Source organism: Thamnophis elegans, chromosome 12 (genome assembly GCF_009769535.1).
Source record: "Thamnophis elegans isolate rThaEle1 chromosome 12, rThaEle1.pri, whole genome shotgun sequence".
NCBI lineage: Eukaryota > Metazoa > Chordata > Lepidosauria > Squamata > Colubridae > Thamnophis > Thamnophis elegans.
The window spans coordinates 1774528-1792236 of record NC_045552.1 but is presented as its reverse complement, the minus strand read 5'-3'; the positions used below and the strand labels follow the sequence as shown (position 1 = coordinate 1792236).

Below are 17709 nucleotides of genomic sequence, written 5' to 3'. Positions count from 1 at the left end.
CCTCGCTTTGGAAGCCTCTCCCTGCCCCACTTCCCCCCCCCCCAATTCCCCGCAGGGCCACTTTTGCAAGGAAGAGGAAGGGAAACGAGCCATTTGTCCCCATGGAGGAGCAACGGAGGGGAGAGCAAGAGAAGGGCCCAGCCTGCCCTACGCAGGAGGCCTTTTATGGCGTTTTCCAAAGTCTCAGCGGCCGAGGAAACTCCCCACAGGAGCCCCAGAAGGCCCACGCTCCACTCTGCCCGGCTGATCTCGCCTCGCCCAGCATCAAGGACCATAAAAAAATGGAAACTGTCTTGGTCTGCATCAGAGATGTCCAACCATGGCTACTGGAAGACCCGAGGACTTCGATTCCCAGAATCCCCTAGCCAGCATTCTGGGAGTCGAAGTCCAGAATCTTCAAAAGATGCCAAGGTTGGACACCCCAGCCTACACCAAGTCCTGTTAATACTCAGATCTCCAATCAATCAGAATAAGAGCTGGGAGGGAACCTTAGAGGTCTTCTAGTCCAACCCCCTCCTCAAGCAGGAGATCCTATGCCGTTCCAGACCAGTGGCTGTCCAGTCTCTTCTTAAAAGCCTCCGGTGTCACAGCACTCACAACTTCTGGAGGCAAGGAGTTCCACTGGTTCATTGTCCCTCCCTGTTTGGGAAGTTTCTCCTTAATTCCAGGTTGCTCCTCTCCTTGTTTAGTTTCCATCCGTTGCTTCTTGTCCTTCTTTCTGGCGCTTTGGAAAGTAAGTTGACCCCTCTTTGGTGCAGCCCCTCAAACAGTGGAATCATGTTCCCCCCCCCCCCCCAGTCCTTCTGAAATGGTATAGAGTTTCCTGTCTAGGCAGGGGGTCGGACTAGAAGACCTCCAAGGTCCCTTCCAACTCTGTTATTCTATTCCTATTCCATTCCATCCTATTCTATTCTCTAGATTGGCCAAACCCAATTCATATGTTTTATGTCTTAGTTGCTCTTACCAAAAAAGACCTTACTTTCTCATGAATAGATGGACTCACAAGGCTGGAAGGGACCTTAAGAGGTCTTCCAGTCCAACCCCTTGTCCAAGACAGGAGTCGGTCCTTATTTGAGAAACCAGGCAGCCTCCTCTATTCCTTGAAGGAGACCGGGCTTCAAAGATGAGGGAGAAACAAGGGAGTATGAAGAGATCCAAAGTTTGGTCCGGCCTCCAGTCGGAGGGAAATAAGGAAGGGCTACTCCAAGAGTAACTTACACCCAACAGCCACCAGTCCTGCATTCCAGGTACCCGGATTTCAATAATAAACACAACCCACCAGCTAAACGGTGAATATCGAACGGGTCAATTGCATCCATTCCTCGCTGTCACTTTAGGCTTTTTCTTTGGGGTCAGATTCCCATAAGTGTGACCCACAACCCACAATTAATCACGGTCTAATTTACAGAAAGGGGGGGGGCAGGTAGGTCTGGCTTTCAACACCCCAAAGCACTTAGAAACGAATCTTTTTCCAAGTTTCAGACTCACCCAAGTCTAAGTAATTGAAGGTATTTTATTTATTTATTCACTGGGTGTCTGTCTGTGTGTGTGTGTGTGTGTGTTTACTTTGTGTTGGTTTATAAGTGACTCAAGGCAACACACACACACACAATGCTGCTTCTTCCTCCTGTTTTTCCCCCCCCACCACAACCAGCTTGTGAGGTGGATGGGGATGAGAGAGAAGGGCTGGCCCAAACTCACCCAGCTGGCTTTCATGCATAAAGGGGAACTAGAACTCCCCGTCTCCTGGCGATTCACCCAGACTCACCTAGCCAGCTTTCCTACTTAAGGAGGGACTAGAACTCTCTCTCTCTCTCTCTCTCTCCTAGTGATTGGCCTGAAGTCACTCAACTGGCTTTCAGGCCCAGGAAGGGACTAGAACTCACCGTCTCCCAGTTTCTAGCGTGGTGCCTTCACCACTAGACCAAATTAGCTCTGCTCCCCCCCCCCCACACACACACAATCTCATTTGCAAAGCAAGTCTGGGCAGCTATGTCCCAAAGCCACAAACACCCCCTTCTTCTCACTGCCCTCTCTGGGAAAGAACACATCAACCATGTTGCCTTGAATCAAGTTCTCCCCCTCTCCGCCCCCCCCCTGCCCCCCATGACAGCTGCCAACAGGACTCACCCCACTGCAGGAACTCGGTGATGTATTTCTCCTGGGCCAGGGGCGAAGTGCTCAACTCATGATGGACGCAGAGCAGGAGGTCCACCAGGGTCTCCGAGCCCACCACGCTGCGGTCGAGGACCAGCTCCTCCAGTTTCTTCAGTCGGACCTCTGCTGCCATGGGGAGGCTGGGGACACCCCAGGCGGGCTCGCTCCAGGCTGGGCACACTGTCCTTGAGGTCTCCGTGGAAGGGGCTACGTAGAGTGGGCTCCGTCCTGGCTGACCATCTCCTTCCCGGGGTCTTTAATTCACCGGTTTCTCGGGAGGGCACAGAAATGCTGAGCGTCTCTCACCAAAGGAGGGGCTGGACGGCTTCTTCACAACTCCGTTGCGCGCACAGATTTCCTCTTTCTTGCGCACTTCGGGCTTTAGGCTTTCCTCCCTTCCTGGCGTACACACAGGGTCTTCCCCCCACCCACCCCCCAACACACACACACACACAGAGCCCCCACGGCTGGCTCCCCTGCTTGCCTCGTGGCCACCCAGTCTGGAAGCGCTGAGGTTCTTTTTCCCCTCCCGCAGCGCACAAACACGCAACGCGCCAGCTTTCCACGCCTTTCCCAGTGTCCCAAGTGCGCTGCCTTTCGAGCCAAAATAGGCTCCTTCTCCGGGTCTTGCACGCTCTCTCCCCACACCCCGTCCGCCCGTCTGTTGCTGGCTGCCCGTGCTTGGCACACCCTGTGGCTGCCCTTCCCTGGTTCCTCTGCAGAGTTCCAGGCGCCCAAAACTTCCCCCTCCCCCAGGGCCCCACTGCGGGGAGGGCGGGGGAGAAAAGCAATAGACCTCTTTCTCCCCCCCCCTTTCCTGGGTTCCCTCTCAGCCCCACCCCACCCCACCCCCTGGCCCCGGGAAGCCACACCTCGCCCTCCTGCAGCATCCTGCCCAATCCAGCCTGGCTTTCGGTCCGGTGCCAAAGCCTGCGCAGGAGTAACCAGGCATGGGTGCCCATTTAAAGGTCCGGGGAAGGGAGTCTCAGGCCAAGAGGCTCCTTTCCCCCTTTTAACCCTTCCTTGCCTGGGGTCTCAACACATCCCGGGCCCCCATCAGGTTTATGATGAGTCCTGCAGCTTCTGGCAGGGGGTTTAAAAGATCCCTCCAGGAAATCGGAGTTATGCTGTTCGATTTTGGGGGTCTGGTACTTTTCTGGTCATTAATGGAGGGAAGGGTGAGGAGGGGTGATATAACTGTCTTCCAGGGGCTGCCACAGAGAAGAGGGGGGGGGGTCAACCTGTTATCCAAAGCACCAGAAAGTAGGATGAGAAGCAACTCGTGAAAGATGGAACTCAACAGAGGAGAGAAAGAACCTGGAACTAAGGAGAAAGAAACTTCCTAACAGTGCAGACAATTAACCAGTGGAACTACTGGTTACTTGCCTCCAGAGGTTGTGGGGGGCCCCTCCACTGCAGGTTTTTAAGGAGAGATTGCACAGCCACTTATCTGAAGTGGTTACAGGGTCTCCTGCTTGACCAGAGGGCTGGACTAGAAGACCTCCATATCCCTTCCAGCTCCATTCTGATTGATTGACAGCACTCCTAGCTTGCTCCCTGCACTTACTAGGATCCTGAAGGACCAGCCTTCAAACCCAGAACCCATTCACACATTGATGGTCTGACCCGATCCAACCACAGCATTTTCTACCAATGACTTCCTTTCTTCCTTCTTTCTCCCTGTGGAGAAAACTACCCCTTGCCCGAGGGGAGGTGAAGTCGGCAAACGGGGTAGGATGGGCATGAGATGGTTGCAGCCGCCCAGAAAGACAAGAATTTTCATTTGCAAAGCGGGCGGACAGAAGCCTTCGATGCAAAACTAATCAACACCCATTTATGTTCACGAGAGCAATAAAGAGGTAAACAGGGAAGAGGAGAGGGGATTCATCCATTCAGGCCGTGAGGACATGTGAGGAGGGGGTTTATTTCTGCTTGGGTCATCCCCCCCTACTCCTTGCTGTGATGGTGGGGGGGCGGTCAGCTCGCTGGAAAACATCCCTCCCACCTACCCTCTCCTTGCAAACTGTTTCTGGCCAGGATCCACCAAGCTAAGTTTAGAACAGAAACATTCCTGCTTCCTAAATGGGACCACAGAACAGCCAGCTTTTTTTTTTGGAGGGGGGGGGCAGCTGGCTGGGAATAGTTTACAAGGGTTCTCAGCCTCCCCCTTTTGATCCCCCCGCCCTGGTGAACGTTTGGGGCCTTGGGTTAGAGACCCCGACACTGTCCCTCGTCAGCAGGGACCCTCCCAGGCTGCCCTTTGCAAAAGTCAAATTGCAAAGATTTCACGGCTGGTTTTCTCTTTGGTTTCCTCAGGAGCAAAGTGAGGAGCAGGGGAGTCCTAGGCGGGTCAAAAAAGTCAAAATGGCTTCCCTGTGATCAAAGTGCCAGGGTTAAGGTTAGGAATCTGGGCGTGCATTTTCTTATTTTATTTAAAAAAAAATAGATTTAATGAAATGTGGTGTTTTTCCTCCCAAAAAAAACTTTCTACTGAAATTGGTTAGTTGGAAAAGGCGCTTCCAGATTCCCGGTTTTAAAACAGATTGGGGGAGGGGGGCATTTTTAACCCCATGCCAGGATGTCCAACATACCACGGTAATTTCTTATCTGGAAACAGGATTTATTACCTATAGATATGAAGCAGTTTTGTCTGTTTTTACCCCCCCCCCCCCCCCCCGTTTCTAAGTAACCAGCCTTAGAATTCTCCATCATTAAGAAACCTGTGTGGCCAACAGCACCCCCTGGTGTCTAGCCTGGGAAATGGCAGGTGATCCTAGAATTCTCTCTTCCTAAGTTTGAGCCAAGTTATGTAACAATGGCAGATTTTTCAAGTTTCTCCCAAGTCTTCACCAAGCAAGGCGGCAAAAAGTGTGACTGTGGGAGGGTTGAGATTGCAAGGGGGATGAGGGACAGGGGCAGTGGGAGAGGTTTTTGCTCGTTTGTCTCTTTAAAGCAAGAGTTTCCCAACCTTGGTAACTTTGTGGACTTCAACTCCCAGAATTCCCCAGCCAGCCAAGCTGGCTGGGGAATTCTGGGAGTTGAGGTCCACACATCTATCTGAAAGTGATCAGAATTGGGAAGCCTTGGGAAGGAAGACCACGAGGTGTAGAACAACAAGCAAAATTCACTACCAGCCCTACGTTTTATGAAAATGGGAATCACATTTGGTTGGCAACAAGTCAAGACCAACGTTCTCCCGGTGTTCTTAGCCTCCGATTAGGGGTTTCCTGTAAGTTAGCAGTTAGACTTATATACCGCTTCATAGGGCTTTCAGCCCTCTCTAAGCGGTTTACAGAGTCAGCATATCGCCCCCAACAATCCGGGTCCTCATTTCACCCACCTCGGAAGGATGGAAGGCTGAGTCAACCCTGAGCCGGTGAGATTTGAACAGCCGAACTGCTGAACTAGCAGTCAGCTGAAGTAGCCTGCAGTGCTGCATTTAACCACTGCGCCACCTCGGCTCTCTAAAGCCGCCTCCCTTTACAGTCTTATTGTGTTATTGTATGGCTTTATAACTTTATTTATTTATACCTTTACCTTTATCTCAACAGCTCCCAAGCAGTCGCCATAAAAAAGGGGAAGGCCAAGAACAATAAAATTGTGATAAAGGGAATTTGTGGAAGGCAGCTGCTCCTGACAACAGACAGCAGTTGGGCCCCCGTCGAGTGGCGACGCCACCACCCACAATGCCCTGGCTGAACCCTTCTTGCCCTTGCTGCCCCATGGAGTGGATCCTGGCCAGATCAGGCTCTTGAATGGAAGATTGTGGCCCTGCGGCTTTGAACCTCCATGGCCGCCTCTCCAAATTACACCTGGCAAGGAATTCGCACCTGCTTTTCACAGCAACCTTCCCTAAAACCGGCACCCACCAAGCGCACAGAGTGGGTGGGTGGCTAAAGACTGCGGAAGGCTGTTCAACCTTGGCCACGTTAAGATTTGTGGAAGCGGAAGTACACCAATGAGAGGAAGAGTGGGAAACAGAGGAGAGAAGAAAGATAGGAAGAGAGGGATAGGAGAGAGGAAGAGTGGGAAACAGAGGAAAGAAGAAAGATAGGAAGAGAGGGATAGGAGAGAGGGTGAGGGGGGAAGATGAGGAGGATAAGGAGGAGTGGAATGAAGAGAGAGGAGAAGGAGAAAGGAAGGGGAAGCAGAGTAGGAAAGGGTGATGGAGGGAAGAAAGGAGGTAGGAGAGAGGCAGAAGAAAGAGGTGTATGGAGAGCAGAAGAGCTAATAATGGGTTTTTATCTTTCTGGGCGTTGATGACGAGAGGAACTGATGTAATTACTACTTAATACAAATAGGATATTGGCTATGTAATAGTATACATGTGATTATATGTTATGAAAGTGGAAAATAAAAAAAAAGTATTTTTCAAAAGAGCTACAGACACATTTACACCCCCCCCCTCCAAAAAAAAAAGATTTGTGGACGAAGCCACAAGGACAAAACTGGCTGAGGAATTTTGGGAATTGAAGCCCATAAATCTTTTAGGTTGAGAAGACTGGACACCACTGGTTCTAAGAGAAGTCGAATCAGGGTTAAACACTAACCAGAGACGCTCATGGGGGGGGGGAAACAGACCCATGGCGTGGGAAACCGGACCCCAAAGTGGGCACAGATGATCATCGGTGGGCAGGTGCTGAACACAGCAGGGTGGCTTTTCCTGCCAGCCCCTCTTAGCCCCAACCTCCCCCCCCCCACAATCCTGGCTGAGTTTAATGGAATTTGAAGCCCAGGGTGGGGCAAAACCACATTCAAGTCCATCCTGGCTTTCTTTGAATCCTACTGCTGGAAGGGACCTGGGAGGTCTTCTAGTCCACCCCATGCACTCAACCATCATCCCATCCAGGACAAAACGTTGTCTAGTTTTTTTCTTGTAAACCTCCAGCGGTGGAGCACCCCACGTTTTGGGAGGGGAGCATCGGAGGGTCTCCCAGGGGCCGAAAAGGGGTAGTCTAATCAAGTTTCCCGGGAATAGGCTGTGTGTGTGTGTGTGTGCAAAGCAACTTCGCTTGGAAACGATCCATCGGGGCGAATCGGGAACTACTTTGGATTTCCGCGGGATGCGGGAGGGATCCCGACCGAGGGGGGGGACGAGATCGGGGTTGGGCGCAGCCTCGCCGGAGCGGGAGAGCGCCTGGCCGAAGGAGGAGGAGGAGCCCCGCCCCGAGGAGGGAGGAGGAGGAGGGGAAAGCGGCGGTGGAGGGGCGGGCGGATCCGGAGGGGCTGCGGGCGGGGGGCAGCGGCGGGGCGGGCGGGGGGAGGCTAGGGACGCCAGGGGGCCGGACGGGGAGGGGACCGGGCCGGAGGGAGGGAGGCGGGCGGGCAGGCGAGGGGGGGGGGCGGACTCCCGCGCCCGAACATGGCCTCCTTCCCCGCCGAGCCTCCCGGCCGCGGCCCACCCGCCGCCCCGCCGCCCGCGGCCAGCGCCGGAGCAGAGCCGCACAAACTTTTGCCAACTTCGTCGCCCGCCCCGTCCCGCGCGGAGCCCGCCGCGGCTCCTCCCGCAGCAACAGCAGCAGCGGCGGCGGCGGCTTCTCCTCCTCCTCCTGCTGCTGCTGCGGCGGCCCCGGCCGCTCCCGCTACTCCGGCCGCCGGCCTGCCGCGCTTCTCGGCCGAGCAGGTCTCGTGCGTGTGCGAGGCGCTGCTGCAGGCGGGCGACCCGGGCCGGCTGGGCCGCTTCCTGGGCTCGCTGCCGGCCGAGGAGGCGTCGCGGCTGGAGGCGTCGGGCGGCGGCGAGAGCCTGGCCAAGGCGCGGGCGCTGCTCGCCTTCGAGCGGGGCGACTTCGCGGAGCTGTACCGGCTGGTGCAGAGCCGGCCCTTCGGGGCGCCCCACCACCCTTTCCTGCAGGACCTCTACCTGCGGGCGCGCTACCGGGAGGCGGAGGCGGCGCGGGGCCGGGCGCTGGGCGCCGTCGACAAGTACCGGCTGCGCAAGAAGTTCCCGCTGCCGGCCACCATCTGGGACGGCGAGGAGACGGTCTACTGCTTCAAGCGCCGCTCCCGGGCCGCCCTGCGCGACTCCTACGGCCGCAGCCGATACCCGAGCCCCGAGCAGAAGCGCCGCCTGGCCCGCGACACCGGCCTCTCCCTCACCCAGGTCAGCAACTGGTTCAAGAACCGGCGGCAGCGCGACCGGGGAGGCGGCGGCGGCGGAGCGGCCGGAGGAGCCGCGGGAGGAGGAGGAGGAGGAGGAGGAGGCACGCCCAGCAAGAGGTAAGGGCAAGGCGGCCCTCTGGGCATGGGCTGAGCGCGCCCGCTGGACAGACCCCTTGGCTCCGGCTAGGCAGGGAGAGAGGTCGAGCCTCCAGCTGCCGCCGCAGGCTATCCGGGCGCTTGCCAACGCTTGGGTGCGCAGCCTTAGGAAGGGAGCGGGAAGCCGCTCCCCGTCATCCCTGGCGAGGCTGGGGGTGGTGGTCTCAAAAGGGACGGGGGGGGGATGCAGCCCTGAGAGTCGGGGGTCTCCTGAATCCTAAGCAGCCCCTCCTCCCCAGCTCTGCAAAGATGAAATTTAAACCCCATCCTGGCTAGGTGGGATTTCACCTGCTGCTCCCCCCCCTCAGCCATTTCTGCACCGGGGAGGAGAGACCCTTGGAATCTGGGGAATGCAAGGGGGAGGGTTTTGCAAAACGGGGGCTGGGAGGGGTCTCCCCCCCCCCAATGGCTCCTGGGCTACAACCTGGCCAGGTGTAAATTCCCACCAACCCCCAAAGGCAGCCGGACCAGCAAGAGTCATAGCTCCCTTCTGCTCCCCCCTCTCCCCAGCTTTGACCGGCCAACAAAGGAGATGCCACCCCCACCCACCCTGGTCTGTCCCACCACCCACTTTATTCCCCTGGGGTCCTGGGCCGTCCTTGGGGGGGGGGGGCTAGAGATGAGCGGGTGAGCTGCCTCGGAGTTGGCAGAATTTTCTGAGCTTGGCAGAATTTTCTGAGCGTGCCAAAAAAGCAGGGGAGGTGGGCAACCTACCAACCGAAGAGAATATTTGTAGCTCAGGGTTGAAACAGGGGGGAGGGTCTCTTGGTACCGTCTGAGCTTGGTGGGTTTCTCGCAGACGTTTCGTGACCCAACTAGGCAACATCATCACTGCTCAGTAGACCAAATGTGAGGAGCCCTGACGGTGTTCGTTATTTTGGGTCGCAAAACACCTGGATGGAAACCCACCAAGCTCAGAGAGCACCAAGGACTTCACAGTCCTCCTCCTCCTCCGTGAACCCCACTCCCTCCGAGCACTGATGATGTTACCCAGTGGGGTCACGAAACATCTGCAAGAAAACCACCCAGCTCAGGGAGCACCGAGGACCCCGGGGGTCTTCCTTCTCCTTTCCCCAACCAAGCCATGAGACGCTCTAGGGCCTAGGCCATTGTTGCTCAACCTCGGTCCCTTTCAGGCGTGTGGACTTCAACTCCCACAATTCCCCAGCCAGCTGGCTGGGGAATTGTGGGAGTTGAAGTCCACACGCCTGAAAGGGACCCAAGGTTGAGAATCATTCTTCTTCTAGGCAACTGATCATCATCTCTGCTGGGTTTTGGGGGCAGTTTAGAAGAACCTCAACGGGGAGAACTTCCCCGCCCGCCGCATCCTTTCAAGGGAGGTCTGACGGAGCCTCCATCCAGCCCAGATGTCCCCGTGGCTCTTTCCCTGCTTCCACGGGCCCTCCTTTTCCCCAGCTGGAGTTGTCCCTCCCTCTTCTTCAGCCCACACAACGTGGAAGACTTAGCGCTCCTTTGTTGTGAAATCTGAATCCCAGGCGTTGAATTTCGCTGGGCCTTTTTCCTCCTGATCTCCTCCTCCCTTCCCAGGGCAAGGGTGGGGACCCAGAACCATCTCCACCTCCTCCTCCTCCTCCAGATAGCTGGTGGACGGAGCTCCACCTCTTCCTCAAGCGTTGGGAATGCTCACTAACACGGCCTCTATAGTAATCCCGAAGGAAGGCAGCTAGGCTGTGGCTGAACATAGCCATGAGTTTGATCGGTTGAGGGTGGGACCCACAAGAAGCCATCTAATCCTAAATCTTGGGCAGCCACGCTCCAGGGCAGGGGTCTCCAAATTGGCAATTTTAAGAGACTTGTGGACTTCCAATTCCCAGAATTCCTCAGCCGGTCCATAAAATGCTCTTATTTTCCTAGAGTAAGGGGTGTCCAACCTTGGCAACTTTTTAAGTCATGCCGGCTGGGAAATTCTGGGGACCGAAGTGCTCAAGGTGCCAAGTTTGGAGACCCCTGCTCTAGGAAAATAGCAAGGTGGTTTATTCAAACCAGGGTTAGGACATCACATGCTGGAAAGAGGGGGCTGGAATTTCCCTACGGCATCCGCATTACTACTTCGACCTCTGCAGCTTAAGTTTATTTGCTCGTTTGGGGTATTAAATTTATATGCCGTTTATCTCGCCGCTTTTCGGGTGGGCTGAAATACGAGATTATTGTTTTTTAGCTGGCGAAAAAACAACTCAACTGGCCCTTTGTACCAGCCAGCTAATTTCCAAGGAAATTCGATCACCATTTTGGGGGGGTTTATTTGTTGATGTCCCGCCTTTATCACTTTTTACTAAACAAGGCAGCGGACATATTTAATACGCCTTCTTCCTCCTATTTCCCCTACTACAACGATCCTGTGAGGTGGGTTGGGCTGAGAGGGAAGTCCACCTAACTGGCTTTCGCGCCTAAGGCAGGACTAGAACTCCCATCAGCCTGCTGCTGATGGGCCCCAAGTCACTCAGCTGGCTTTCAGGCCTAAAGCGGGACTAGAACTCACCATCTCCCGGTTTCTAGAAGTTCCCAGAAATTTCTTCTGAGCTTGGCAAAGAGAAGGGATTGAATCCAGGGTGGAAGCTGATCGCTGGATCGAGTGGAGGTCCCTGGTGCGGGCCATGTTCACCTCCTAAAGAAAAAAATTGTAGGAAGAAAGTGAGTCGCTTGTTCCGGCCCAGAGAAACGGGGGTCGCTAAGTGAGGTCCCTTACCTGGGTGCAGGAATTTGGGGAGCTGCAGAGAGGTTGAAGAGGGTTTCTCCTTAAGAGATTGTCTTGGTGGGGAGGGGGGGCTGTACCCCAGCATTTCAGGTCATCCTCGACTTACAACCACAGTTGAGGCCCCAAATTTCTGTTGCTAACCAAGGCAGTTGTGTTAAGTCCAGCTTTGTCCCATTGTACGACCTTTCATGCCACGGTTGTTAAGTGAATCGCTGAAGTTATTCAATTAGGGTGGTTCAGTAAATCTGGCTTCCCCATTGACTCGGAAGGTGGCAAAAGGGGATCGCGTGATTCCAGGACACGGCAACCGTCATAAATACGAGACAGTTGCCAAGCACCTGAACTTTGATCACTTAGGGGAGGGGTGTCCAAACTTGAGAACTTTAAGACTTGTGGATTTCAACTCCCAGACTTGAGAACTTTAAGACTTGTGGACTTCAACTCCCAGAATTCCCCAGCCAGCATAGCTGGCTGGGGAATTCTGGGAGTTGAAGTCCACAAGTCTTAAAGTTCCCAAGTTTGGACATCTCTGTCTTAGGGGGTGACACAACAGCTATAAGTGTGATGAATGGTCATATGTCACTTTTTCAGTGTAATTTCGTGAGTTCCTTGCCGACGTTTCGTGACCCAACTAGGTAACATCATCACTGCTCAGTCATTAATCCAATGGTTATAAGCCGAGGACCAGCTGCATTAGGGGATTGACCGTCTCTTCTCTCCCGCAGTGAATCGGATGGCAACCTCAGCACCGAGGACGAATCTAGCCGCGGTCCAGAAGAAACCGAAGCCGTGCGGGCCCTGTCCGCCAGCCACGAGGGACTCGCGGGCCCCGGCAGCCTCTTCCTCCCCGGCGCCTGCACCAGCGCCTCGTCCATCCTCCTGAACGGGAACTTCATCACGGCCAGCTCTCCCCCGGCCGTGCTCCTCAACGGGGGCTCCGTCATCCAGACCCCCGCCGGAGGGGTCATCCTGAACGGGCTGACGCTGGGAGACAACCAAACCATCACCCTCAGCCCCGTAGCCGCTCCCAGCCCGCCCATCCTCCTGAACGGCTCCGCCAGCCTGCTGAGCCCTAGGACCCCCAAGGCGGAGGAGATGGGCAAAGCTCCCCTGGAGACCCTCTCCCCAGCCACGGTCATCCTCAACCCGGCGGCTCTCCAGGGAGAGGTGAAGTCGGAGAGCATGGACCCGCTGGCGTTCGGGGTGGAAATGAAGCCGGAGTCTGCTGGACAGGGGGCAGTTCTCCCTCCCCTCCTGTCTCTCCCGGAGGCCTCCCCGCTCCTCTCCGAGCACAAGGGGGCGCTGTTGGCTGCGGTGCCCATGCCCCAAGTGGTCCCTTCCAATGAGGAAAGCCCCACAATCCCCCTGTTGCCCGTAGCCCCTCAACCGGCAGCGCCCCAAAGTCCGCAGATTGTGCCTCTTGCTAAACTGGTCCCTGTCGGTCAAGCTCTGCCCACTTCCCAGGGAACAGGGCCAGTGGGGGGTGGGCCCACAGGGGCGGCATCTCCTGCCATCTCTGCCGCCCCTGTCCTCTCTGTCCCTGGGTCCTCCGCAGGCCAGGCCACGGTCCTCCACGTTTCTGCCCCCTCGCTTCTCCCGCTCAGCCAGGTCTCGCCCCCTTCCCAGGTGGTCCCTCTGTCCCAGACGGTTCCCGGGGCCCAGCTGCTGTCCCCACCTCAGATGGTCCCCGTGTCTCCCACTCAGATCTACACCATGTCCCACGGGGCTCCGGCCCCTCAGCTAGTCTCCATCCCTCAGGTGGCGCAGGGCTCCCAGCTCATCTCCTTGCCCCAAGTGGTGCCCACCTCTCAGGTGGTGACTCTGCAGCCAGGCGTGGGCAGCCCCATCCAGATCCTGACAAGCGCCGCCCCTATCAAGGTGGGCCCTGTGGCCGGGGCCCCACAAGGCACGGGAGTCGCCGGAGGCCTCGCCCAGAACAACGTCCATCTCCTCAACACTGGCGTTGGCGTCACCGCTCTGCAGCTTCCAGGCACAGCACAAGGTATCTATCTAGCCCGGCTTCCGAGGTGGCTGAGCCTTGTCCAGCCATAACTGAGGAACTCTCCGAGTATTGTGGGAAGGCCAGGGCCGCGAGGGTGGACCTCTGACATGTCTTCCACAGGGGGCACGCAGAGCCCTTGTTGCGGGCACATGAGCCGCCGCCCAGTTCAGAACCACCACGCCTGGCCACACGCCTCCTGCCGGCCAGCTGATGATGCCTGCAGGAGACATGAGTGAATGCGTGGGGGAGGTCGCATATGCATGCACGGAGGGAAGGGGGAAACGGGGAGGAGCCTGTGCATGCACGGGCTCCCCCTTGCCCCGTCTTTGGTGCCAGGAGGCTTCCGGGAGGCCTGCTAGCACCAAAACGGGGGTTGTGCACGAATGCACGGGGAGGTAGGGGACATGTGGGGGGAGCGCATGCATGTGTAGGGGGTGGGGCCTGTGGGGAGGCATTGGATTATGGGTGTGTCGGCTATCACTTTTGGCATCCGAGCGAAAAAAGGTTTGCCGTCACTGGGCTAGGGGCTCCCCGGAAAAATCCAACAGTCCAGAATTGGGGAAGCGCTCCACGTACGTGCAGAGGAGAATATTTGTCGCTCAGGGTAGGCGCCCTCTGAGCTTGGTGGTTTTCAAAGCACGCACACCCATTTCTGGACGTCTCAAGAATTCCTCTCTGGTCGTCTTACAAAACCCAGGTGGGGCTACTGTGGATTCCCCTGTCCTGTGTCCCACTTTCTCCCAGCCGCCGGTTCTCCCGCCTCAACCGTCCTGTCGCTCCTCCCCAAGGTCATCTCCTAAATCTGGGGAGGAGGCCGACCCTGGGCTTGAGCGATGGGGAGCCCGGATGCTAAGAGATCTTTCCTCTGTTGTCCTCCTGCTCCAGGTAACCTCGTGCTGGCCAACCCGGCCACCGGCAACAGCACCATCGTCACCGGCATGGCCGTCCAGCAGGGCAAGCTCAACCTCACCGCCACCTTCCCGGCTAGCGTGCTGATGACCCTGGTGCTCTCCGCTCCGGCCGCCTCGACCTTGACTCTTCCCATCAAGCAGGAGGTGGCAATGGCCACGCCGGCAGCTCTGGGAGCCCCTGAAGGCAACAGTGGGTTGCTTGTGGGAGTCCCCTCGGTGCTGCCTGCGGACGCCTCTCCTCTTCCATCCTCCGACAGTGCCGCCAGCGTGGCCTTCAGAGCAGACGCCGCCCCAGGTACTCTCCTTTCCAGCTTCTCCCAGCCGGAGAGCCTCTCCATGTCTCAGCCGCAGGTCGTGTGGTCCAACCCGGTGAGCATGGCCCTGCAGGGGAGCAACTCCGGGGGCCTCTTTGAGGTGGAGAAGGGGTCCATGGAGGAGCTGCGGCTGCCCGAGGGTGAGGGTCTTTTGCTGGCTGCTGCTGCTGGGGGGGACCCGCTGGGCCCCGAAGCTCTGGACTCGGATGAAAAAGTGCTGACTCAGCTGCAGTCGGTCCCGGTGGAAGAGTCTCTGGACCTGTAAGACACTTGGTGAGTTGTCACCTTCCAGACAACCTTCGAACTGAGAATTCGGACCTCCTGATCTTTCCCAGAGTAACCGAGTTTGGGAGCCCTCAAAGTGCCTCGATCAGAGAAGACGCTTCCCTGCCCATTTTTGCGGTCCCATCTTTGCACAGGAACGTTGTCTCCCCCTACAAGGGTTCTCCGCCCGACCCTTCATGTTGACCATAACAAACCACTACTGGTGCGGCCAACCAGGGAGTCCCTGGGTGGTTGTCAGAATAGCAAACACTACAATCCTGGGAGTTTTTTGACTTTCAACCAGTCGTTGAAGGGGCACGGAAAGTTATGACGGACTTTTGAAAAGCTACATATGACCTCTCCTCAAAGTTGTGACCATGGTGTTGCCCCTTCCTTGGGGAGGGGGGTGTCATGTGATCACATTCCGGGTACCTAACAATCAGCTCACATTTACAACTGGTTGCAGGGGCCTGCAGTCTTGTGATCGCAATTTGCTGAATTTTTTTTTGTAAGTTTCCAATCGTGTTTTTCACGATTCCACCGTTTCGGATGGGAATGTCCACCCAGAGGAAAATGGATTTGCTTAATGCCCACGTGTTTTGCTTAACAACTGTGCTGACTCACTTTACAGCTGTTGTAAAAAAAAAAGGGCCTTAAAATCAAGTCCAGTCACGCGGGGCCTTGATTTACGACCGCAACTACAATTGCAATTCCAGTTGCAATTGTGGTGCTACCTAAATCAAGAAATGCTTCATCCAGCAAAGGAAGAGCTGCTTCCATTCCCCGTTGTGAAGGTCACAAGACATTTCCTTCCGTGTCCTTCCTTTCTACTAGACACGGCTCTCTGTTTCCAAAGTCACACTACATCTTGGGCAGCTGAGAAGGTCTCCACTCAATCCAGGGAAATTTTATGATATAAAGAAACATTTCCTGTCCTCTCATCCATGGTGCTAGGGATGATCCAAAATCCCCAAATTGGAGAGGCAGGGAAATTATCCAATTTCCATGCTTTCATTCTCGGAGGCCTTGTCATCCCTCAAGAAGGTCCCCTCTGGAAGTATGAAGATAGTGAAGGGGCGCATCTGGAGCCTCCCGATGGATAAGTTGGAGAAGGCCGTTCTGGGCGATGGGCGTGCAATCCTAGTTCGAATAACCCCGTTCCGAAATAGATCTCGTCCTTCAGAGAAGAAAAGGGCAGCTTGGATGTGTCTCCCGACGTGCCTAGTTGGTGGAACAGATGTTTTGAATCTGAAGATAAGAGTACTAAGAAAACGTCAGGCTAACCATGACCATCCTATCCATGGACGATGCAAAAATGGTGTGGATTCTGCACAGGTTGGTCCGACGGTTAAATGGTACCTAGATTCTACATACAGAACGAGCTTCTTAAGCCACGAGGATGCTGAGCTCCTCTAGAACATCTTTGTATTTTTGGACCGAGAGCCAAAGGCAGCTGTCCGCCATAGTTACTTTCACCTGCGATGGGTGGAACGGCTTGGGAGAGATGGAAATAATTCTGCGTTATTGCCAAATGGAGTTCCTCCCCAAGCAATCCTCCCCGAAATGGATGGCTTCTCTCTTTTGAACACGTTGAAATCCTAAAGCCAGTGCTGGAAAAAAATATATGCATAAAATCTGTTTCCAAAAGACAGTCCTTCTAAAAACACAATTCCCCACACTTTGTGTAAGTTAGATGCAATTCTGCTGCCTGCATGTTTGAGTTTTTATGTGGATATAAGGAGGTGGGGAAAGTACCATTTTATTCACACTACATTCATACAACCTTTAGGAAATTGAGTAACTTGTGAGAATGGATTTTTTAGGAACCGAAAGTATGCCAGTCATGAAATGAAGTTGAGATTTACTATAGATTGAAGATGCCACATTTAGCATGGAGAAAGTCAAACCTTAATACAGTTCTTTTCAACCTTGGTGACTTGTAAGATGTATGGACTTCAGCTCCCAGAATTCCCTAATGCAGCTGGCTATATATGTTAAAAGTAGCCAAAGCTGAAAAATATTGGCGCAATAGAATAATCTTGCCTTAAACATTCCTGATAGGCGGCTTACCTGTTTACATGTCCTTCAGAAATATTAATGCTTTTTTAAAAGCATTAAAACGTGTTCCGTATAAGCAAAAATATTTTGTTGTAAAGACAATTTTGGCAGAGAAAAATTGCAGATGGAAATCCTGGTTTTTCTAGCTGAAGCAGAAATATTCCTGAGGGAACCCTGGAGAGCTGCTTTTAGTCAATATGGACAGAACTAAACTAAATAAGAGAGCCCAGAACTCTACAGGTAGTCCTCGATTTACGATAAGTTGCTTCACAACCTATTCACATTTAACAATGATCAAGGAACGGGTTACTTTATGGCCTGTAATGCACCCGCAAAAATGGTCACGCCACCCTGACCACATTTTGGGCACTTGGCAAACTGGTTCACCACAATTTGTGACATTTTTTCACACTTTTCCAGCAAATAATTCCCATTCAAATGTTTGCTGGCAAAAAGGTCATAAAATCGCTTCCAATCATGTGTGCCTCAACTTAACAACTTAATTGCCAGTCCCAGCTGTGGTCCTAAGTTAAGTATTACCGGTAGAGTATAAGGCAGCTTACTTGCACTTTACGATTTGCTAGAGATCAACAATTTTGCTTTCATCCGATTCTCACTTTACTGATCTTCCATTCAGCAGTTTGAACATCAATGCAGAATATCTAATTTGCAAGGGGTAAAAAAAAAAAAAATTGTTAAGGTGGCAGCTGCAACTATGCAATAAAAGGGCCACCTGGTTGATAGGTGTAAAGGGGCGGGGCTTTGATCACAGGAGGCCGCCATCTTGTCCTTTTGGACCCATCCGTGCAGACAGCCCTGCATGTTTCGCAGGAAATATGCACAGTTGCCATTTGCATGCCCACTTCTGAAGGGTACACATTTGCAAGCATTTTTGCCATAGCGGATACTTGTGGATACTTTTGTGTCATTCTCTCCCAAAGCAGGTCGCTTTGGAATTGCAAAACAGCACTACATTGCAATGTATATTTCACACACTTATCCGTTCCAGGTTCTGACCCAGACGGATCTGAT

General features: G+C 54.5%; 2 protein-coding genes across 5 annotated transcripts in view; one reads left to right on the top strand and one right to left on the bottom strand.

Annotated features, from left to right (window-relative positions):
* DMPK (DM1 protein kinase) overlaps positions 1-2978 on the bottom strand; it is a 25076-nt gene extending 22098 nt beyond the window's left edge. For 2 of the 4 annotated variants that reach the window (XM_032227332.1, XM_032227333.1), the window contains exon 1: positions 2131-2978. In XM_032227332.1, coding sequence (XP_032083223.1) covers positions 2131-2290 — 160 coding nt within the window. In that variant the 5' untranslated portion in view covers positions 2291-2978. The remainder of the gene's footprint in view (positions 1-2130) is intronic. The other 2 variants (XM_032227335.1, XM_032227336.1) reach the window with 1 other exon arrangement.
* A 4511-nt stretch (positions 2979-7489) lies between these two features.
* On the top strand, positions 7490-16484 carry SIX5 (SIX homeobox 5). Its single transcript, XM_032227322.1, has 3 exons — positions 7490-8373; positions 11854-13130; positions 14016-16484. Exons 1-3 carry the CDS (start codon positions 7520-7522, stop codon positions 14618-14620), a joined length of 2736 nt encoding a protein of 911 aa, XP_032083213.1. The 5' UTR covers positions 7490-7519; the 3' UTR covers positions 14621-16484.
* The last annotated feature ends 1225 nt before the right edge of the window (positions 16485-17709 follow it).